The sequence below is a fragment of the Carya illinoinensis genome, chromosome 10 (genome assembly GCF_018687715.1).
Source record: "Carya illinoinensis cultivar Pawnee chromosome 10, C.illinoinensisPawnee_v1, whole genome shotgun sequence".
In the NCBI taxonomy this organism is placed as follows: domain Eukaryota; kingdom Viridiplantae; phylum Streptophyta; class Magnoliopsida; order Fagales; family Juglandaceae; genus Carya; species Carya illinoinensis.
In genome coordinates, this window is record NC_056761.1 from 2,816,518 (window position 1) to 2,840,841 (window position 24,324).

At 37.3% G+C, this 24,324-nt stretch overlaps 2 protein-coding genes and 2 long non-coding RNA genes across 5 annotated transcripts; 2 read left to right on the forward strand and 2 right to left on the reverse strand.

Annotated features, from left to right (window-relative positions):
• Window positions 1-375: 375 nt before the first annotated feature.
• Window positions 376-6,524, forward strand: LOC122280108 (bZIP transcription factor TGA10-like). 2 transcript variants are annotated; one of them, XM_043091083.1, is made up of 11 exons: window positions 376-1,075; window positions 1,244-1,341; window positions 2,004-2,080; window positions 2,184-2,306; window positions 2,470-2,538; window positions 2,640-2,699; window positions 2,794-2,871; window positions 2,966-3,041; window positions 3,182-3,453; window positions 4,184-4,423; window positions 6,188-6,524. In XM_043091083.1, the coding sequence occupies exons 1-11, from the start codon at window positions 903-905 to the stop codon at window positions 6,335-6,337; spliced, it is 1,416 nt and encodes a 471-aa protein (XP_042947017.1). In that variant the 5' UTR covers window positions 376-902; the 3' UTR covers window positions 6,338-6,524. The 2 variants fall into 2 exon arrangements, with proteins under 2 accessions (XP_042947017.1, XP_042947016.1); XM_043091082.1 differs by having other exon boundaries at window positions 377-1,075; window positions 1,989-2,080.
• LOC122280109 lies at window positions 2,762-6,323 on the reverse strand. Its single transcript, XR_006229733.1, has 2 exons — window positions 6,186-6,323; window positions 2,762-3,469 (listed from the first exon to the last, which is right to left on the reverse strand). It is a non-coding gene; the product is annotated as an uncharacterized LOC122280109 (long non-coding RNA).
• Window positions 6,525-13,845: 7,321 nt separating the features above from the next.
• On the reverse strand, window positions 13,846-17,183 carry LOC122278953 (FT-interacting protein 1). The gene is made up of 2 exons (XM_043089178.1): window positions 16,751-17,183; window positions 13,846-16,625 (listed from the first exon to the last, which is right to left on the reverse strand). Exon 2 carries the CDS (start codon window positions 16,412-16,414, stop codon window positions 14,027-14,029), a length of 2,388 nt encoding a protein of 795 aa, XP_042945112.1. The 5' UTR covers window positions 16,415-16,625; window positions 16,751-17,183; the 3' UTR covers window positions 13,846-14,026.
• On the forward strand, window positions 16,870-17,822 carry LOC122278955. The gene is made up of 2 exons (XR_006229400.1): window positions 16,870-17,009; window positions 17,549-17,822. It is a non-coding gene; the product is annotated as an uncharacterized LOC122278955 (long non-coding RNA).
• The last annotated feature ends 6,502 nt before the right edge of the window (window positions 17,823-24,324 follow it).

Here is a 24,324-nt window from a genome sequence, read left to right on the forward strand (position 1 = left end):
TTAATTTTTATAATATAAATTTCATAATTATTTATATTTTTCAAAATAAATAGGCATAACTTGCACACTCCTGACCTATGACTACATATATGATTCTCAATGGAGAGGTGGAAAAGGAAAATATTAAATTAAAAATCAGAAGGAAAGAGACGAGAAGAGGAGAGGAGAGGAGAAGATAAGATAGAAGCGGCTAAGCGATGATATTCTTGCATCGATCTAGACAGGGGAGCCGCCTGAGCCATCTACGTGTAAGTTTGCATGAGAACGTCAATGGTAAAAACTGAAACCAAGAAAGGGTTTTTTTGTCATTTCAAATTAATTCTTAGAATACAACTAAGAGACCTGGACAAGAAAGCCATTGGCCGTTTCCAACGTACCACCCGAGATGGTTTTTCCTTAATTGAAAAAGGTTGTTCCTCCCAGGTCTTTTGTGGTTTCTCTTAAGATAGAGAGACAGAGATAAGAGAGTTGAACGCTATATCTTATTCTAATGAACCGCTTTATCTGAAGATTTCTGGTTTTCAGAAAGTCGTCTGCTTCTTTTGAGAGATATAGAATAGAGAGAGACACAGAGAGCTGAAATTAAAAAGCTTTCATCTTTTGTTTGTTTGCATTCAATTCATTTTCCTCTTTTCTTCTTCTTTCTTTTTTCCCTTTTTTTTTTCCTCTCTCTCTTCCTGCATCTTCTTACCGAGCTTCCTCCACTAACCATAACCGACTACTCTCTCCTCCTCTCTTTCGATTTAATTGCTCTTTTCGCTACTCTTTCGGGGTGCTATAGGAGAGAAAATAATGGTATCGGGAGGAAAAAGTAGGTGGCGGTTTGACCTTTAATGGGATTTTCAGGAACTCTTCAAGTAGGAGAAGAAGATCATAAAACCAAGCTTTAAAGGGCTCCTTTCATGGCTTCCAATATTAAGGCCACCAGCCAGTCAACCCAAATACAACAACAGCAGCTGCAGCAGCAACAATATCAACAGCAGCACCAGCATCAAATACAAGATCATCACCAACATCAGATTCCTTATGGAATGATGCAATCATCTTCATCATCCTCCGTCCCTGGCAACTTCATGTAATTTAATTTACTATAAGAACGAAAGAAAAGACTAGAATATTATCCCTTATTATCTTCATTCTCTTTCATCGATCACAGCCTATATAGATCGAGTTGCACACGTTTTAGCTCTTCGTATTATAATTTTCCTTCATTTTTTTTCCCATGAAATTTTGGTGTGAGCAGAAGCAAAGATACTGGGGCTTATGATTTGGGAGAATTAGATCAAGCCCTTTTTCTCTACCTTGATGGACAAGACCCTAATACTCTCCATGACCAAAGACGTGAGCTCTCTCTCTCTCTCTCTCTCTCTCTCTCTCTCTCTCTCTCTCTCTCTCTCTCTCTCTCTCTCTCTTTTTTCTCCGTCTCTGTTTGTCCTTTCAAATTATGAGGTTTTTCCCTCTTGTTTTTGTATTCTGTTGGGAGATTCTTTTGGGGAACTATGGCTGTTTGGCTCACAGGAAAGGCATGGCCAACAGTACTATTGAAATCCCTTCCCCAGTAGTACTTTCTTTGACCGAATCCTCTCAGAAAGCAGTAATAATAATAATTTCACTTTTGAAAAGCTCTCTCTCTCTCTCTCTCTCTCTCTCTGATTTTCTTTGTTTCTTGCTGTATGGAGCTTGGACCATGACCTGCAACAACACGCTGATCATGCATTCGTTAATTTCTAAGCCCGCATGTACTGAATAAGGGTATCAAAAGTTGGTTTCAGTTTTCTGCGCCTTTTTCAATTTCTTTCCTCCTTTTCTTATTTGGATGGCAATGAGCCACAAACGCATGACGATCCCAAAGACTAATTAATTTCATAGCTCGATCCTTCAATGCCTCGTCGTCTCCCTTGCCCCTCACTTGGGTCCTCCAAATTTAATCATTTTTCCTCTTAGAAAATTGATATCTCTTCTCTCTGACGATAATAAATGGTTGTCAGGTTATTTTTCTGCAGAGAGCCAAGGAATGAGGCCTCCGACTCTGAACATTTTCCCATCTCAGCCTATGCACGTAGAGCCATCATCAACAAAAGTATCTTTAGTCTAACTCTTAGTACACTTTTAGCTTATTGACGTTCATAATTAACCATATTTTTCAAATCTTTTGACATGTTGGATTTGTTTGTATTTGGTAGATTAGTACGGGATTGGTTTCTCCCTCAACAAGTGGTTCTAAGAGACCATTAGAGCCATCGATGGAGTTGGCCAACGCACGCAATGATGCTTCCTCGGGGCCTGAACCTGCCAAATCGATTAAGGTACTAGTGCAGTTGTTTAATGTAGTAATTAAGAAGGAAGTATAACAACAACTTAAACCAGAAATAATATATGTGCAGTACCCTACTGACAACTGAGATTTTGGAGTATAATTTTGTACTTTAATGCCCTGATTTTGTTATCTTTTTAATATTGCTGTGGCAGCGTGAAGGTAGCCGCAAAGGTCCCACGTCGAGTTCAGAGCAGGAAGGACCCAAAACGCCAGACCCTAAGGTACTTCGTTGGTTCCGGTCTTCGCTTGAATTAACTTATTCGAACTCTCGTTTGATTGTCCGACAATGTTCAACGTGCGGTTTATGATTATCTCTAAGCAGACACTGAGAAGACTTGCTCAAAATAGAGAGGCAGCTCGGAAAAGCAGGCTTAGAAAAAAGGTAAACTCGCATAAAATTATCAGTTTTTTGGTTGTATTATTTGAGACAGAATCTTAATTTTATTGGTTCTAAAGCATTTTTTGTTGCACTACAGGCATATGTTCAACAGTTAGAATCAAGTAGGATAAAGCTTACGCAGCTGGAACAAGAGCTGCAAAGAGCTAGATCTCAAGTAAGGACCCTTTCCTCTTTGAGCCATTAATTGTTGCTGCTAGATTATATATGTACGTAGTACTTACTAATCAAGATCACCGGCTTTCGCCCAGGGTATATTTCTAGGGGGAGGATCTCTTTTTGGAGGAGAACAAGGACTTCCAGTTGCTGTGAGCAACATTAGCTCAGGTATATATTTCCAATCCATCCATCCATCATTAGCTCAGGTTTATTAATGCTTTTGGTTGTTACTTTTGTTTTCTAGACTACCTCAAGTTAAGTTTTGTCATCTTCGTTTCATGCTGGAACCATTTTATTTTGTTTTTCAGATGCTGCTGTCTTCGACATGGAGTATGCGAGGTGGCTGGAGGAACATCATCGGATCACATGTGAGCTCCGAGCAGCAGTACAGGAGCATTTGCCAGAGAACGAGCTTCGGCTCTTTGTTGAAAATTCTTTAGTACACTATGACGAGGCGATGAACCTTAAAAGCATGGTGGCCAAAACCGACGTGTTCCATCTTGTTTCCGGAATGTGGAAGACTCCAGCCGAACGATGCTTTATGTGGATGGGTGGATTCAAGCCTTCAGAACTCATCAAGGTACTCCGGACCATTGCTGTTTTTAGAATAACATAATGATAACTTCTTCTAAGCTCTTTCAAGTTTCAAAAACTTCGCAAAAATACGTGGGAAAGGAAATCGAACGCTGAAGATCAATATGACAAGATGCATGAAAAAAGAAATTTACAGAAAAATCCTTTAGCATGGATTAGGTCAATAGCTAACACAAGTAGAATTATTAGATAAAATCCCTTTATATATATATATATATATTTAGTTAGTGTAATTGGAAAATGATGATGATGAGACATGCAGTAGTACCACTAGTACTGCGGCACGAGGGTATAAACGACGATAAATGCAGTGTCGAACTTGTCGGTTCCACTTGCAAGGAAGATATCGTATAATGAATCAGAATCAATGAATGACGAAAGGTATCGTGAGGGTTTCTCGTATTGGGTGGATGTAGATGTCATTCCTATAAAGCGATGAATGCGTACTACAATTTCTGGTTTGAAACAGAACTAGCTAGATCGAAGAGAGCTGCCCACCCTGGTCTCTTTATTCATTAATGAAAACAAATATCTCAACACCATGTCCATCCCTCCTTTTTGTTTAGGGTAAATAAATCACCACCACGTAAACTAAATTCTGGCCAACGAAGAAAAGAATATTCTGCATGTGTAATGAAAAAGAATTGGATATCTGGTAATACTGAGATATGATCTAAAGTCTTCATGTGTTTCGTTGTATGTGTGTTTTGTGCTAGATCATATTGAATCAAATTGAGCCATTAACGGAGCAACAAATATTGGGTATATGTGGGTTACAACAATCTACACAGGAGGCTGAAGAGGCTCTCTCACAAGGTCTTGATGCTCTAAACCAGTCACTGGTAGATACCATAACCGCAGATTCATTGAGCTGCCCTCCCAACATGGCCAACTATATGGGGCAGATGGCCATGGCCATAAACAAGCTCTCCACCCTCGAAGGCTTTGTTAGACAGGTACGCCAATAACTCCAACTCCAAGCTGTTATATATTAATATTCTCTCTCTCGATGGGAAATTTCATCACTGTCTAAATCAAATTATTGTTTGCCCACAATGGTGTTTTTGATTACTAGTACTGCATGCATGTGGGCCATGGGGAACCGAACCATATCATGTTCCTGTTTGGGTTAGGAAACCTACCCCAGGACATAATCTTCTCCATGTCTCACTCTGGTGAGGTGGATGGCGTTTTCTGCATGCAATCTACTCCACCAGTAGAACTTATATATATATATATATATGTCTGCCTCACGTAAAATGTTTGTAATTAAGTAGGTGATTTGCTTGAAAGGCGCTACTTTAGGCAGTCTTTTAATTACCCTACTCCTATTGTTTGCGTTAATGCATTGTGTGCTTTCGAAGTAACCCATATACTAATTATTTAGAAGTACTAAATAAATTCAATCACATCTATGGTCTAGACTTTCTACTAATTGACTGAAAACATATATAAGACCAAAAAAAATGAAACTAATGTTTCCATAAAATTGATAAGAAATGTTCAAAATATATATGTTGTTTAAAATATATAAAAATTACGTACCAAACCCATTTTTTTAATCTTAAATCAAAGTCAAGCCATCTCTAAAACGATTTTAATTCGTGACTCGAAAAATATTAATTCTCTGCTAAAAATTAAGACTACGTAGGTACAAATTAAATCGCTAGCTAGAATGAGTGTCCCCACGTGGATGATGGTTTCCAAGCATCAAGTACACGTGTACCCACTGCTAAGGTTGTTCCTTTTATACAGATGTAGATACCCATACCCGGCCGGCAGATCAGGTAAGTAACCCCATGTCTGCGTGATGTGATCATGGTCGTGACCGTTTGACTAACACCACCATATAAAACAAATCTTTTTTGAATAAATATCTCTCTAGCTAGCTCGGTTCAAAACGTTCACACATTAAACATTGTTGAATATCATATATATATATTAGATTATCGAGGAGTGGGTGGGCCTGAGGTTAGAAAGAATGCAGGATTATTGGATTAAAACCCTTGAAAATTATCACCCTGAATTTGAAAGCACAACACGAGCTTGGATCACTTTGATCCTTAGCTACCCAGAAACAATATATGACTATATATGTTGGAATTCATGTGGTCAAGGTCTTGACCAATCAAACTGTGGGAAGTGACGATAAATTCGTCCCCATCATGATTATTAGCAATCTTCAGTTGATCAATCTTCTGAACAAGACCTATATACATATATTTAGTCTTGTCTTTGACCATTTAATAATAATATTGGCCACAAGTTGACTTGTAGAACTACAATTCCATGTTTTAGTCCAAAAGCTAGCATTCTGATCAATGTCTCATCGTTACTGTTCACCTTTTGAAATGTGAGACAATTAGCAGATCAGAGAGTAAATATTATTAATCCTGCCTTGAATCCTTCATACAAAATAGTCCACGTGTATTAGTTCTTCTAGTCAAATATCTAGAAAAATGCATCAATATTTATGACACGTATACTTAACCAAGACTAAATGCCAATTCCACATGATTTTCCGTTCTCAAAAGTCACAGTGAAGATTATAATTCTTTAGCCGTCCTGACAAGCAATCAAATTACCAAATATATGATGATCATGATCTGTACGTAGTCCTCGTTGTTTTCTTAAAAGTCATGTTAAGAAACTTCTTCATGATTTTCTTGTTTTGACATTTTCTATGGAATATTTATGGAAAGTAAACATGATACTTACAGGCAGATAATCTGAGGCACCAGACCATTCATCGGCTGCACCAAATTCTGACGATCCGCCAAGCTGCAAGGTGTTTTCTGGCAATTGCAGAGTACTTCCATCGTCTCCGAGCTCTTAGTTCTCTCTGGCTAGCACGACCTCGACAGGAATGATACAAAAAAACCCTAAGACTCACATGATATATTTTCTATGATCTTTTCCTGAATACAAGTACTATTGATGATCGATCATGTCTTCCTTGATCTCCATTTTCTCATAATTTCCATAGGATTGTATAGAACCTGCATAGATAGACAACTTGGAAATCTGAACCACTAGAAATATCTCTTCTTCTTTTTTCCTTATGGGATTAAGGAATTTTTAAAGCAGAGTTAATGATTTCGGCAGCCATTTTTTACTGAGAAATAGATGGGTGAGAAAGAAGGAGGAGGAGAAAAAGGAGGAGGAGGTTTGATTTGGTGTTTGCTAATAATTAAAGTATATGTCAGAGTAAAAGACATGGAATTTTTCGGCTTTAGAAGGAAAATGGAATCCGGGTGTCGAAAGTTGAAACCGAAACGTCCATTTGGCCTTTCATACTGCTGCATGCATATTCATAGCCGTCCTTTCAATTGACAAATATTCATCCACATAATGGGCCCCTATCAGTTCTCCCAAAACTGGGCCCAGACAGTTTGCAGTCCAGAAAATAACCAAAAAATGAAGACTAAGGCAGATATTCTCCAATTTTCAATTTATTTATATAAGTTTTGCTATATATAGATAAAGTTATGTATTAATTTATTTATTAATATTGATTTTTTTATATTTAAAATTTAAATTAATATTATTTTTAATAAAATTTATTTTTTAACTAATCACATTAAATGAATATATAGATTAATACACAATTATATTTACAACTAGATTTTTTTTATTGATATTTTTAGAAGAGTAAATTCTATGCATTCTTTTTTAAAATAGAGGATAAATTTGATATACATCAAAAAATAATAATTTTTCAATAATAAATTTTATTTTTTTTCAAAAAGTGAGTATCTAAAATTTATGCATTCTATAATTATATCTAGTATTACTCATTTTAACAATAAAAGCACACTACAAGAGTAATTAAATCAAGAAACAAGGCTGCTTTAATGAGGGAGACAATTGAAGGAACAAGGCCGTAGAAGTGGAGCAAGATGACCATTACATGTTAATCTCTAGCATTTTCCTTTGCATAAATCTACTCGCCAAAAGGAGTTCATATTCCATAGATGTCAAGTTGAGGTTCTTTTGTATAAGAGAAAATATATTTATAAATGTGAATTGTATAATTACTGCATAATCATTTTAAAAAAATGATTAAAACATAAGATTTACATAAAAAAATTAGTTTTCTAATAATAAATTATATTCTTTTTTAAAACGATTGCGCGATATTTATACACTTCATATTTGTGCGTAAAATTACTTTCTTTATTGATTTCTCGATAAAATATTTTCAAATTAGACCCTGCAATAGTATTTAAAATAAATCACCTCTATATTTTTATATAATAGTTGCGAATTGTGTTGGGGCAAATTAGGATTTTCAATTTAAAATATAATGTGATATATTAAATTACGAATTTACTTTTATAAAGAGTAATAATATAAATTATACAAACGTCACACTTTTTTATTAAAAAAAATAAAATTTAATAATAAAAAATTAATTTATATATATATTCTATATTTATTTACTTTAAAAATATATATATATATATATACACACTAAAAAATCATCTCTCTTTTCTAGTTGCACCGGTAGCTTTACTATCTATAGTGATTTATACTCAAATTAAACGACTGGCTAATCATTTTTAAGCGCGGATGTAGTTGTCACGAAAGTTTTCGTTGAGCTGCTTGCGCAGTCCAGTGGTGCCGAAGGTGAGAGGCGTGGGAAGAAGTCTGAACCCAGGTCCGGTTCGCGGAGCGGGCGAGTACTCGAGATCCAAGAAGCACCACAAGCACGGACTCATGGCCAATAATGGCGGCGTCTTCGACTCTTCCCCCTCCATCATGGCCAAAAGGAGTGAACTTTGAGGCAGAGAAGAAGGTTTGTTTACCAGTTTTTTTATTTTGTACATTTATCTTCTTCAGAATTAAAAATTGCAGGTGTTTTCGATTATTCACTTCACATGTTTATAATACAGAATGATCCAGCAAGCATGTACACGTGATTAGCATTGCCGGAATACTTGTTATGCACTTGCTCATTTTACTGCAATTAATCTATTTTTTTACTCATTTTTTTTAATACTTTTCTTCCATTTCTTATGTTTTGCCGCTTGATTTTCTTTTTCTATATTGAAAACAGCCATTCCCGTATCAGCTCATCCATATGCTCTATTTATGTCTATTTTTGCTTCATGCATATGATCTATAATAAAGGGAAACGTGATTTTAAGAATTCGGAGTATTGTCATCCCCCATACAATGTCTGCTTCTTTGAACAATCATAGTTACTAATTAGGTTTTTCTTGACAAATTGAATGAAAAGAAGGCACTCCCGTTAGAGAAGAAAAATGATCAAAAGCTGGTTGATGCCGCATTGATAAAGTTAATTTAAGTTTGTCCCAGACTTGAGCTATCTGGCTGCGAGATTTCTATTCAAGTTAGGAATGAATCCTCTTGAGAAAGTGCCTTAGAGAAAATACTTCAGTTGTTCTCATGATAATTTTCTACTGGAGGTTGTTTGACTAGATCCTAGGTGTTCTTTGAAATTTTACCAGCAGAACTGAACTTTTGTGTTGGACAGTTTTTTTTTTTTTTTTTTTTGATAAGTAATCAAAAGTGTATTAATCAAAAACAGGCCTAGCCCAGTATGTACATGGAACTGCCCCTTTAAGTGGGAACAAGAGAGAGAAGAAAATCATGAAGGACCATCCCATTGAAATCAACAGCAATGGCCCATTTACAAAGCGTACTAAAGAAAAAAGCCAGCAGCTCCTCTCGTGTTCGCTCCATGTCTTCAAAAGTCCTAGCGTTCCTCTCCTGCCATAAAGACCACATGATGCAAATAGGTATCATCTTCCAGACTGCTGAAATCTGAGGCTGGCCTCCTATATTGGGCTAGCAAGCCAAAGTTGCCGCCACTGTCCCCGGCATAGCCCAGCCCATCTCAACTCTGTTTAGCACCTCATCCCACACAAACCCTTGCAATCTTGCAATGAAGTAAAAGATGATCTACAGACTCACCTCCTTCCTTGCACATACAGCACCAATCTACCACAATAACCCTTCTTTTGCTCAAATTATCAGTTGTGAGGATCTTACCCAATGCCGCTGTCCATACAAAGAAGGCCGCCTTAAGAGGCGCCTTGTGTTTCCATATCCTCCTCCAAGGGATCTGACATTGGGTATTCTGCTCAAGAGCTACATAGAAGGAGCGAACTGAGAACTTGCCTTTCTTGTTCGGGACCCACCACAATCAATCCTCATGGTGATTACTCGGCTTCACGGAGTAAAGGAGACTATAAAAAGCCACAAAGTGATTCACCTCCCAATCTTGTGCCGCCCTGATAAAGTTTATGTTTCAATGAAGATGTCCTCCCGCTACATTCATTACCTCCGCCACTGAAGCCTCTTTAAGGCTATCAATTTGGTAAAGAGAGGGAAACAACTCCTGTAACGACACATCACCACACCAAGTATCTTCCCAGAATTTGATCCGGGTACCATTCCCCATTTGAATGCGGGAATGCCGAAGGAAGACCATCCAACCTTTCCTGATATGTTTCCACAACCCCACTCTATCAGCTCCTCTAACTTCCTTCGTACACCATCCACCCCATATATCTCCATATTTGCACCTAATCACCCCTCGCCACACGGCATCCAGTTCCCGACTATATCTCCACAACCATTTATCCAAAATTGCTTGATTGAAAACCTTCACATTTTTTATACCTAGACCACCCTTGGAGAAAGGGCGACACATTGTTCTCCACTTGACCAAATGGTACTTGAACTCCTCCCCCAAACCGCCCCACAGAAAGTCTCGCTGTAATTTCTCAATACGGCTTGCTACTCTTGCTGGAATAGGAAAAAGAGATAGGAAGTAGGTAGGCAAATTAGAGAGAGTACTCTTAATCAAAGTGAGCCTTCCCCCTTTCGATAAATACATTCTCTTCCAGCTCGCCAACTGTCTCTCTATTTTCTCAATCACTGGTTCCCACAAGAGGAGCGATCTTGCCCCTATCCCCAATGGCAGACCCAAATATGTCATCGGGAACGAGGCTAATTTACATCCTAGCGATCGAGCCAGTTGTCTTAAACTTGGCACCACTCCAATTGGTACTATCTCGGACTTATCAAAATTCACTTTTAATACAGACACTGCTTCAAAACACAGAAGCATCGCCTTCAAAGTCCGCACCTGACTCTGATCTGCATCACAAAGAATAAGGGTATCATCTGCAAAGAGTATATGAGATATATTAGTAATGCCTCTCGCCTGGGTTCCAACCGAAAAACCGCCCACCAAGCCATTTTAACTTAAAGCTGACATCATCCTGCCCAGCCCTTCCATCACAACAACAAACAAAAGTGGCAACAACGGATCACCTTGTCTCAGGCCTCGTGAACTATGAAAAAAACCAGCTGGACTACCATTTAACAACACAGAGAATTTCGCCGTTGACACACACCAGCGGATCCATGCTCTCCATTTCTCGCCAAAACCACATCTCCCAAGGATATATAGTAGAAAATCCCAGTTTACGTGATCATAGGCCTTCTCCATATCCAGCTTGCAAATGATTCCATTCCACCATTCTTCATTCTACTATCCACACACTCATTTGCAATGAGAGCCACATCGAGGATTTGTCTACCTTTAACAAAGGCATTTTGAGGCTTAGAGATAATCTTCCCTACCACCTCACTAAGCCTGTTTGCCAACACTTTGGAAATAGTCATGTAAACACCACTAACCAAGCTGATGGGACGATGTGCACTTACCTCATTAGCCCCCATCTTCTTCGGGATTAATGCTATGAAAGTTGTATTTAGGCTTTTTTTGAATTTTCCAGCCTCATGAAGTTCTTGAAAAACCTTCATAATGTCTTCCTTAACCACATCCCAGCATTCTTGGAAAAAACCCATAGAGAACCCATCCGATCCCGGAGCTTTATCCTTGGCTAATTTTCGCACAACCTCCGACACTTCCTCTTCTTCAAAAGCCCGTTCCGTTCGAAAAACATCACTCTCCCCAATGGAGTAAAAAACCAAGCCATCAGGGAATGGCCGCCAACTCATCGGTTCAGTAAGAAGTTGCTCGTAGAAGCCAACTATATGGGCCTTAATAGCGTGTTCTTCCCTGCACTCTGTACCATCAATTTTCAGCATCTCAATATTATTGTTTCTCCTATGAGAATTTGCGACCCGGTGGAAAAACTTGGTGCAACGATCTCCTTCCCTAAGCCACAAGGCTCTTGATTTTTGCTGCCATGAAATCTCTTCCATCAGAATAATTCTCTCCAGCTCCTCACCCAACAAAGTCCTCCGCTCAACCTCTACTTGGGTAAGAGATTTAACCTCTTGAATTTGTTCGATTTCCTGAATCTCCCTCATTTTCCTTTCTTTGTTACCCCTTAGATCACCGAAAGAATGTGTATTCCAAAGCTTCAAATATCGTTTTAAAGCTTTCAGTTTGCCCGCAAGGATAAAACTAGGAGTACCCTGAAAGTGATAGGACACCCACCACTGTCTTACTCGTTCCACAAAGCCTTCCGTCTTCAACCACATGTTCTCGAATTTAAAATATCTCCGGCCATTTCTCACTCCACCACAATCAAGCAAAATAGGCCAATGATCTGAACTAATTCGAGGCAATCGCCTTTGCCAGACATCAGGAAAATGACTTTCCCACTCCGGGGAAATGAGGAAACGGTCAAGACGGGACCACGTTTGGTTGTTAGCCCACGTGGCGGATCCCCCAGCTAACGATAGGTCTACCAAGTTCAAATCAGAGATGCATTCAGAAAATTCAATCATAGCGGGTCTCCCCCTTCTATTACCAAAAGATGATTCACTTGGGAATCTCGTGACGTTAAAATCACCCCCAATACACCAAGGTAGATTCCACCAACTATGCAAACCCGCTATCTCCTCCCACAACATTACTTTGTTACTATCCAAATTTGGCCCGTATACACCTGCAAAAGCCCACAAAAATTTATCTGACACACTCTTAAACGAGCATGCTACTGTGTACCTTCCTATAAACTCCTCCATTTTTTCCACCACTCTCTTGTCCCACATGACTACCACTTCATCTGACGCCCCATTAGAGGCCAAATAAACCCAATCTACATGCACTCCACTCCACAAGCTTCTCACAATGCGCCTATCAATCTGCTTCAGCTTGGTTTCTTGCAAGCAAACAATATCTACTTTCCACTCCCGAAGTAAGTGCCTTATCCGCAATCGTTTCGTAACCTCATTTAGGCCTCGAACATTCCATGATACTATTTTGGGTTTCATTGAGAATGGGCTGGCCCCTTCCCTTTCGGCCTACTCCTACTTGAACTACCCTCGGTGTTCAAAGACCACATCAACCGCTTAAGCTCTCTTTGTTTTTTCGAAACGGATTTCCGCTGGTGTTGATGCCCTGCTTCGATAGCTGTTAGTAAGGCCATAAATTGTTCCTCATAACCCTCGCACTTAAGTCTCACTACTTTCTGAATCTCCTTCACCTTGTCGAACACCCATCCGGAAACTGAATGAACAGGAAATAGTAAATTAAGAGGTGTCGGCTCCACCTCTCTAGTTTCCTCTACCCCTGTAAAAACCATCAAATCTAAGTTCTCCTTCAAAGCCAGTGCATACTCATCATCAGTAGAAACCCCTTCCAAAGAATCGTACATAGATCCCTCCATTTCCGAGTCTTCCACTCCTTCCCCATCCCTCACATCCACTTCAAGATCCCTCACTTCCACCGACGCATGCCTATCTTCCTTTCGGATCTCAAAGCAAGCCCATACGGGATCCACATAACCCATCTGTTCATTCGCGTCTGGAACAAGCCCATAAGTTTTCGTCGGGGCTTCCTTGCTCAAAATCGGCGTTTTCTGGGTCTGAAGAGGTGCATTCGGCCCTCCCTCTCGCTTCGTCGTGCTCTTAGCGTGATCCAGAAGCCAACGCACACGTTGGACAGTTTTTGCCTTATGATAAAATTTCTTTTTGGGTATTTTGATTATCTAGTAATGCAACTTACTCAAACGTGTGCGTGGCAGTGTGTATGTCCTAATTCAACAGATCCACCCTTCTTCTTCTGGCGCTACATAAGGATATTAGTGCTGCCTGTTGTGTATCTTGATTAGCGCTCATTTTATTTTCACTCTCGGGTATTACAGGTCAAAAGGGTTAGTAAAAATATAAGAAAGGTTAACCTCTTATCTTCTCTGCTGGAGTTACGCCTCAACTTGGATACATGCACGAATTTCATTGTGAACGTAGGCAATCGAAGGTCATCTTTTGTCAAGTCGTGAGCTTACATGGTTCTAATTAGCTGAAACTCACGTTGAATTCTGATAAGCTGACCTGATTTACGGTTTTGGATGTTTTTGTTTTTATTTTTTGAGCACCTGAGGTTTTGGATGTATAAAGATAGAGAGAAGATACTCAGCAGAACTTTGTGGAAAAATTTTGGAATAACATATTTTTTCTAGAGATAATCAAGTTCCAAACACCAGAAAAACTTAGAATTAAAAAAAATACAACCATGCTGACTTCAATAAAACAAACAGTAAAAAAGAAATGCAATATGATTTTGACAGTCAAACGACAAGTTGCTTGTGCCATCTTCTTTCAGCTCAAAGCATGCTATCAGCACGAGATGGCAGTCTCCTGAAGAAATTGCTGGGTAGTGAGGGTAGCTTGCTTCGGAATCTGGGGTGTCGTAGCCAAATTATGCCTGCAACAAAAGCAACTATCCTAAAGGGTGTCACATAAAGAACAACAGCTGCAATAAGGCAGAAAATAATGAAGAGGCTGGTTGCTCTTGGGTCTCTCCAGCTAAGTAGAGCGTGAAATCTCTCCCCCTGTGTTGCAATGTCCCCCATCACCGTCTGAATTCTTCCAGCTACACTCCTGAGCCTATCATACCTCATACGTACTACATCTTGAGACTTAGATGTAGGAAAAGTGTCGAACTCTTCATCCAGTTCATCCGGGTGAACTGCTTCTGCCCATGAAAGTTTAGTATCCATATGAGGAGGATGCCTAGGCCTGAACCGGTAATTCCATATCCCGATAAGAAACATGTACAGGAAGATGGTTGGAAGGATCAATTCTGGGTAGCAGATCAGTATGATAAACAGGACATGAACCAGAACTGAAGTAACTGGGGTCTTCCAATGACAAACCTCTCCAAGCCACTTGCTCATAGAGATTACTCCTGAAAACAGTGATACGATTCTAAAGAAGTTAGCTTTGCTCCGTCTCATGCTCCACATGTGGGAATCGACATCCAGCATATACTCAACAACCTCTTTTCTTAGTGGTGGCTCCGCTCGACCTAGCCTCACTGCTACAATGTTCATGGCCTGATATCTCAAACTATCCAACTGGTTCACGGTGAAGGGATGTAGATAATGCATTTTTGGGAGTAATGGGTGGCCATAGAGGTAGATCATATTTGCTAGAGAGAGACAAGTGAATCGAACTGCTAATTGGAGTTCACCCATCTTTTTCAATCCAGATGGGTGTAAAACCAGGAGTGGGTAAGAATTGATATAAATTCGATCCATTTCTAGGGTTGATAGCCGGATTCTTACCTTCCCAATTCTTGAGTCAATTCGAGCTCCACTGCCAGCAGCTGGTTTCTTGTTTTCACCCAAATGGCAGTTGTCAAAAACTCCCAACGTGATCACGGTGCAAGGGTCATAGACCTCCCATGTATATTGCTCATTCCATTTGGGGCTGAAGCTTTCTATGATTGTCCTGGTTCGCACCCACTTCTGCCCATAATTGGCTACACAATAAGCATCTGTAGCTCCCCTGCCATCCTTGGTCTTCATTGGGAGAAGCCCCTGGGCACTCAAAATACCCAATTCAAGGATGCCAATTGGCTGCTTCCACAGCTGCCTAGCAGTGGGTCGTACATCACTTATGTACATTGTAGATTCATCCAGTACATGGTAAGCACCCTCAAGGCAGACTCTGAGATGAACCCTTCCTGCAAACAGCTCGTGCCTCTTGTCTCCCTCCAAAGTACCAAATCCATATTTTTCGAAGTTGAACCAGCGAGAATGGACTGGCCTGTGATCCAAGCGCCTCTCAAACATGGTTAGTGGCAAGTGTATCGTTCCCAAAATTTCATCTTTTGCAGGGGTTACCTTGTTTTCAACTGTAAGCACCAGCTGCTCTTCAAAAGGTTCAGCTACTACGAAGATTAAATCTTCGTTCCAGAGCGGGTTGGTTGTTCGTGTTGGGCATATCTTTGTTTTGAGTACCTGATTTCCGACTCGAGCCTTCGCAAAAGCTTGTGGTGGTTGGCTTTTGTCTTGTGGCACAACATCCTGAGCTTCAATTACATTAAGTCTGAGGTACCACAGTTTTGGTGAAACATAAACCTTGGACCGGATGTTAAAAACTCCTTCTCTTTCAACTGAGGCAGCATCTGAGTGCCAAGCCTCTGGGAAAGCTTCATCTGCTTGTGTTCCCATCCAAACAGCAAGCATAATCTCTCCTTTCACCTTGGTATCTTCCTGCCATTTCTCTAATCTGTACCATTGAGGTGCCAAAGGGCTGTCAGGTGGAACCCTTGTTGGCACTTCATTCATGTCGAAGACCACCTTGCCTAGAAAATCATCTCTTCCCACAATCTCTCTGTCTCTGACATAAACTTCGAGAATTGAAGACTGAATCTTCTCTTTTGAGAATGCAAAGACCTGGTTCCATTCAGGGTTTATTTTCTTCTCGAAGTGCTGAGTATTTCCCTTATAATTCCCTAGCTTCACTACCACATAGGGATCACAGCTTCCCGTTATAGGGTTGGTGGGAAGATCTTTGGCTTTCACAACCCGAACATATAAATAAAACATCTGTTCGACTAGATCATAAGTGCTTGTAGCCCTCTCACTACTAATCCACCCGCCTCCACCACGGAGTCCTCCATGTGGCCACCGTTCTCCGAGCCGTGGTTTCATGTCTTTCAGTTTGTAGTCCTCTTGCTGGTTGGGAGCAGCTTTCGAACTCATTGCTGCAAGCTTGAGTGCCTCTCTTCTGGTAGTCTCTTATCTTTGTAGATGCAAGTGGTGGTATGAAATGTACTTCTGCCAAGGTCTTTGATCTTCTCTTCTCTTAAGACACAGTATCACAGCTGGTTAGCTACTGCAGGAGCACCTGGAAATCCAGATACAAGAACTGTGGTAGTTGAGAGATCTTTCGCTCCTCTTGTATCCGTGATATCTGAAGTAGGAAAATGAACACAAGTCACTTAATACACATGCCAGTCATTGAAACATACATTGCCTAATATAGAGAATAGATAGTTGTTCAGACTCTCCTTTGAGAGATTTTAAAGTCCCCTTTACCTTTGACACATTACAAAAACTTCTTTACCAGCTGGAATGCCGATAATCTTCACCTGCTTTTAATGACTTGTATTCGAGCCATGAGTTCTGTTAGTGCCTTTTGGAAAGATAAAGATGGTGAGATAACTTTTCTCAAGAGACTCACGATCTCAGTGGCGATTTCGAGGCATTTGGAATCCTAGAGGTTAGAATCCAAAGGGGGTGGTGATGGAAATAGGGTTCCTGTTCTGTGGTTTTCAGAGCCAACTTCAATAGCCAGGTTAGATGACTGTCTTTGTATTATGTAGCTTCTGCAACTCCATTACCAGCTTCATGTTGCCTTTTCTGATGGTTTAAAACGATAAAAAGAATACTTATTTTTTTATGAAAAGGATAAGAGAACATAATTATCAAGGTATCGATTGGAAGTCCTTGGACCATGCACTACAGGTGTGCTGAAGGGAGAATGATAGCAAAACCTTTGGCGTTGTTTAAACGCAAGTTAATTAAGAGCGAGACAAATAATTAAAAAAGCAAGTCGGAAAGTTATCAAATTCCATGCTTCTAAAGAATTGTTGATGCTCCACTAGGGAGGACAAAGATAGTCTTTTTAGATTTTAAATCGGAGTGGTGCGGTACAAAGAACACTTTATTTGATTCTTTCTTCTTTTGTAACTTTGTTAAATTGTCAAACTGCAAAAACAATCCCTCACCTTGCCCCTCTCCGTGTCTTCCTAGCTTTAATTTTTGAAGATTCCTGCATCCAAGAACATTATGTTTTCCAACTGCAACATTACTTCAACTTTGTTCTTTTTGCAGGGAAGATAACGTAAAGCTAGAGAAACAGAGTTAAAAGAAATTCATGGGGTACTAAAGCAGTGTGCCAGCTTAAAGAAAAGCAAAAGCAAAGCAGAGGGCAAGGCTTATGGGTCAGTGACCTTGCTCATAAAGATGCTTTTGAACATTATTCTCCTTCTTTATTCTCCCTCTTTAGTTTAATTTCCTATTCTCAACGTTACTTTCTTCCCTTTGATAGACATTTTGGACAAAATATTTTCAGGAACTCAGAAGCAGTTTTGGTTAATGGGTTAAATTTGAGTGCAATATTTATTTATATCAATCACTATTTATATAAAAAATTTAAATTGATGGAAAAGCTAGATTTAAGAATCTCTTTTTTGATATAATGTGAAATCATCAGTTCTTCTAAAAGTTTAAATTAATAAGGACTCATTTAAATTTTTAATTATTTATATTTATCTTAACAAGTCCGCTCTTTTTATTTTTTCGATTCTATTTAATTTATAGGTAATATTAATATTGATTTTAAATTTTTGCACTTTCAGAGCCACGTCTATTAATGTGATATATTCTAAATGATTTTATATATCAACCATTTAAATTAAAGTTATAGATGTACTGAATATGACTAAACTAAGAATGATAAATAATATTTTTCTTTACATATTGATATATCAACTTGGGAGTTTTATTGGTGTGTTTAAAAACTAACAAAATCAAAAGATTTGAAAATTCCCAATATATATATATATATATATATATGAAAATTTCTACCCATAATTTTCATACACTACATTTATTTTTATTTTGTTTTATAATTTGTTTCTCTAACCAAACGTGTAGGGTATGGATGATGAGTAGGAATTTAATTAATTTAAGAAGAATAAAATAATAAATAAATAAAAATAAATATGGTGTATAGAGATGGTGAGTAATAAAATTATATATATATATATATAATGCTAAATTTTTCACGTGACTTTTTACAATCTTTTTTTCTTATGTTTTATTTGTTTTAATAAATAAAAATAATATAAGATGAGAAAGTCACGTAAATATGTAAATTTTTTATAAATACAATTAGAATTATATGTTACTTTTTATCATTAATTGGCAAAGAAGATAATACAAGCATTTATAAAAAAAAACATATCGCATCGATTTCCTCAAAAGGAGTTCTAAAGCTTAATCGTCGCTTGGAATTTTTTATTACAGAAGAAATTGAGTCATCAATGCACTATCATGTCCAATGATGGGATCCCAACAATAATGATATCGAACTTTAACGCATTTCAACTTTGGGCTTTCAAATCGGGTTATGTTTATAGAGTTTTGTTACATATAAGTACAGTCACGTACTAATTTATATATTAATATTGATTTATTTAAAATTTAAATTAATATTTTTTTAATAAAATTTATTTTTTAATCAATCACATCACATTGATGTATAAATTTATACATAATTATATTTACAATTATATTTTTCCTATTATGGAAACGAACAAGCAAAGAAGTATGGGCTTAGTCCAAAACCGAACATTATTTCCCCCTTTTATTTTTTTATTTTTAAATAATAATTCTACTGCTTAAAAGTTAATGCGTTTACACGTAGCTTATTATAAGATATATTATAATTATATTCAAAAATAATAATTTTAATTATTATGGGTTTCATTTTAATGAAGTTAAAATACAAACTTGTAAATAATTTTTTTTCCCCCAAATAAATCCTTACAAAAGAAGGGGTGAGGGGTGGTGATTAGGAAGTAATTGCCTAAAATATTTCAAAGGTTGTTTGGATTAGTGTTGTGTACAAAAAGTCGTAAAATCGACCGGGACCAACTCAGATCGGTTGCCAGAGCATGGAACTGGTTGGCTAGTGGTAGAATTAAGTCAAAATAGATGTTAGTAGGTTTGGTCTCGATTTGAGTCTAGACTGGACTTCTGAACTGATAGCATATATTATATTTTTTCAATATATTTTATATAAAATGATGCCGTTTCGATTAATTTAGGAAAAAAATAATTAAGATTGAAACGACCAAATGACGTCATTTTAATTTAAGTTTAATCTCTCTCATTTCTTCTTCTTCTTCTTCTTCTTCTCTCCTCTCTCTCTCTCTCTCTCTCTCTCATCACACAGTCGTGATTCGCATGGGGAGCCATCTCTCTCTCATAGTGATTCACATCTCTGATTCTCCATTTCTTAGTTTCCAACCACTTGCGACGCCGATGGGACACCAAAGACAGATCGGTATCATGTCGAAACAGATGTCACCGGTTTCCTCCCCATTTATCGGCCGATTTTGGCCCGTTGTATCATTGGTTCTTGAATTTCAGTTGAGTTTCAATTTTTCCCAAAAATTGAACTGAATGAATTAGTTTTCACCCCTAGTTTGGATAGTAAGATGAGACGAGATGGTTTTACATAGAAGTTAAAATTTGAATAAAATATTATTATAATATTATTTTTTAATATTATTATTGTTTTAAGATTTGAAAAAATTGAATTGAAATTTTAAAATGTTGAATTATTTATTATATTTTATGTGAAAATTTAAAAAAATTATAATAATGAGATGAGAATGTTTCTCAATGCAAACAAACTGGACAAAGGTTTTCTACATAGAGGAAAGGATACCGTTTGGATTAAATTCTTTCATTATAGTTTATTAATTTTTTATTATAATAATAACGATGCTAGTCAGTCCTTAATTAATTCTTATTTTAACATTTAAATATCCTTTTGTCTTTCAATATAATACTATATGGAGGAGTATCACACATTCTATTCCACCACCTCCTATTCAAAGTCTTGGGCTTTTATATATTTCTTTCTTATTATAATCATCCATCACGAGATGCAAATATCTAATTAATGCAATTACTAATGAAATAAAATAATAATTTTCTTTAAAAAAAAAAAAAAACTAGAAAAGTGAAAATGGTGTAAGATGAATTATTTCAATTACTCCCCACGATAGTGAAGTATCGTACACAAGTACATCCATTACAAGGGACATTAATGTATAATGCAATCCATTATAACATCAGATATAAAATACCGGCCAGCTTTGCAATTTTGAATAATAGAAAGTGCATAAAATTGTCCATAATTTAGTGCAATGGGTAACTTCCAAACAGGCTAATGGAAGCATCTCCTAATCTGGATCCCCCAATGTCTATTAGATTTTCATAGTGTCAAGGACTCCCCTTGTAGAACTGTATAATTAACAATACTTCTGAACTGCTGGTTTTATATTGAATGAAAAAAAAAATAAAAAAATACATCAATTACATGACATAAGCGAAGAGTGACTAGTAATCTGTCTATTTACAAGTCAGCGTAAATGATATACTTCTACGATACGATAGAAGTTGATTTGCAAGAAAATTTTAATATTTTTAATGTTATCGTCTTCGGCAATGGCTTGCAACTTTAACTTTCCTGATCCATAACAGAAGCGATCGTATGTAGGAAACAAAATTGAACTTATAAACAATTGTGGAGTGTTGATCAAGAGGCAATTTGCCGGTATGCCTTGAGTCCTGTTGGCGATATGCCACATGCTGATTTGACCCGCAATTCAAGTGTTTTACTTAAAAACGCATCTATTCAAAGCATATGCCTAAGAGCATTCACATTGGCTTCATCAAAGCCATCTTCAAAATTTGATGAAAAGTACATATTTTCCATAAATTCATAACCTTTCTATCTATAACCTCACATTGGATTAGCTATTAGATTCATCAAAATAATAATATAATATTATTTTTAATAATAATATTTTAAAAAATATAATTTTTTTTTTCATATTTTACAATTATACTAACCATATGTACATTAATAATTTAATTTGAGACTTAAATTATTGTTTTCTAACTAATTTTTTTCCTCAACCTAATTATCCAACAAACTCATTTTGCCAACCCTTCTTCTACCCAACAATTATATATACAATTTATGAAACAAATATATACATCTACAATTTGGAAAAATCACACTTAAGTGCAATATCAGTGGCCACCAATTCTTCTATACAAAGATATTGAAAACCCATAATGACAAGCTTTTATCTTGTTGCGTACATAAGTTTGGGAGTCCCTTCTCTGTCCCACCATAATGACAGCCAATCCAGGAACGCTTCCAATGGACTCCTTCATCCTCCAGACCTCACAAACTATTCTGGACATAATCTACCCTGCAATTGACTTACCATCAATTATTGCAGCAGTCTGCTCATTGGCTATGGTAAATGTCATTTATCAACCACAGATCTCAAACAAACAAAGCAGAAGGATAATATGAACCCTCAGAATAAAGATGAGAAAATGTGGAAATCCCAATGATCAAATTTAGTAATCAAACTGAGGGTAGAAGCATGATCAAACCTGGGACTTTGGACTGTTGACTGAAAATGTTATCAAGGTTGTGAGAATAGAATCTATAATATCTCATGTTAATCGCTGGGGAATCATACAAGAGAACTTTTTTAGCTTGATAAAGTGACTCAAGAAGAAGATATGATAAACAGGGAAAAAGAAAGAACCAAAATAATCAATCAACTTAATAACTAAATATCAAGAGAGTTCTAACACTAGATAATACAAGAAATCAATCCAGGAATATAGCCAACTCACGAGAAATCTTAAAAAGTTATGGCAAGTTAAAAGACAGTCAGCATCAACTCAGTAGTTGATGCCACAAAGACAGCTTGGTTAAGCATGATATATCCTTACCCCCAAAACAAATCCGTTTCTTTAACCTATTTAAACCCCAAATTCACATATAGTTTTCACACTCTTTAGCCATCAAATGACCAACCAAAAAATCCTTAAAACCCTCTTATTTGCAGCTACTTCTGCAATACTGTAACCTCCACTTTTTTCAAGAATTGCTTTCTTAGTCTTTAAATCCTATCTTTTAGAAAGCATATTTGTGAATTCAAAAATCAATACTACAAGCATCGATCAACAATCCCAAGCACTTGAACCACATAATTACCCTATTCCAACAAATAATTAGTTACACAGACTGCAAAATTTATCTTATCAGAAAAAATTCTCTTCTGAGCCTGCTCATTAGACAAAGCATTGACTGTTCAAGCAATTCAGATATACAAGTTGTTGAGTAGATGCTTTCCTTCTAAATATGCACTTAACCACTAAATATTTATAAAATGGCATTGTTCAAAGATTTTTTTCTGAAAGAAAAAATGGGTACATGCACCCATGGCATAATAATCACAGGAATATAGAGTTCAATATCCAAGTTAGGGAAGCTGTTTGGGGATTGTAAAAGTTTCAAGAAATGGATAAAAGCAAAGCGAATCTTAATAGAAAAAAGCACGAATTATTAACCAACCTGGTAACAAGAAAAGGAATGTCACCAACAATAATAATTAAAAAAAAAAAAACACACACTCACGCACACAAAAGAAGGAAAAATTGAAGTAAAAGGCTACCGCTGCTTAGCAACCGCATTGATGGGTAAAAAAGTTACGAGTCCTTTCGCTGAAATTTGTAAAAAGAAAATTGAAAGGTTAGAAAAAGTGCTCGATTGAGCTCGGAGCTGAGAAACCTTGTGATTCAGAACAGAAATGCAAGAAAAATGCAAGAAAATACTCTCAAGTTGTGATTTCCTGGATTGGGCAGTGATTTCCTCAACCCCTCAAGAGCGATTTACTTGAACGACATCACTAAAATTTCCTTATGCTCCTCAAGCGTGATTTAGATTGAGAAGGGTGAGTTTATGAGGTTGGGTTTAGCAAAAACTAAATCAAAAATGGAGAGAAAGGGAGAGAGGGAGTATCGGGCTCTAGAGGGAAGAGAGAGAGATAGAGAAAGAGAAAAAGAAGAGAGAAAATGGAGAGCAAAAATTGAAAGAGAGAAATGAAATTTTTTTTCGGATTCACAGGCGAAAGAAACGTCTGGGAGAGGAAGAAAGGCAGAGGAAGAGAAATGGTGAGAAAGAAACGGAATCACGGGCGAAAAGGAAAGGAGCAGTTGAAAGAAGTGATTTTATAATAAAATAATGTGATAGACGGTAAACAGTGAGTCTTCAAAGATGAAGGTGAAACTAAATTTACTGTAGCTCAAAGCTTGACTTTTACCGTTTGCCGAATCCAATGCCAGCGTTTTAACCTCCAAACCATTCAAATTTTGAAGTTTTCTTCATTTTACCGAGACCAATGCCAGTGCTCTTATAATGGCAGCAAAACAAAGAAAACTGCCACCAGATTGAAGTAATATTTGGTAAAATTGGTTAAATAGCCATCGTTCCAACTGATACAAATATATTTTTATAAAGAAGTACCAACATCTCAGTGTAATTTTAGGGGATTGATGGTAAATTAGGTCCACAAGGCTCAAGGGTTTTCCATCCCTTCATTGGTAGAAGAAACGTGCATCATGTTGCTTTCTGGCACACCTCAACGTCTGCTGGAACGAACTCGGTGAAGGTCTATGTGGTGGAGGATTATATATCTGCCAGTTGAGATAGAATCAGGCAAATCTCTTCAAATGTTTTCTGTAGATAAGGACAAAGAAGCCCCAACTTTTGACTTGCCTAAATTCTAAATAATGAGTGTGTTTGTTGCTTCTTAATCCCCCAAATATCCCAATATTAATCACTTGGCGTCTTAATGGCTGGCTCCATATGTGTCGTAGATTATGTTTAAATCTAAAACAAATGGCTGGGGGGAAATGGTATTTCAGTAGCCATCCATCCAACAACATTGCGTGAGATTTGACCTGTTAAGTGAGTTTGACAAGCCTACTAGATCTGTTCA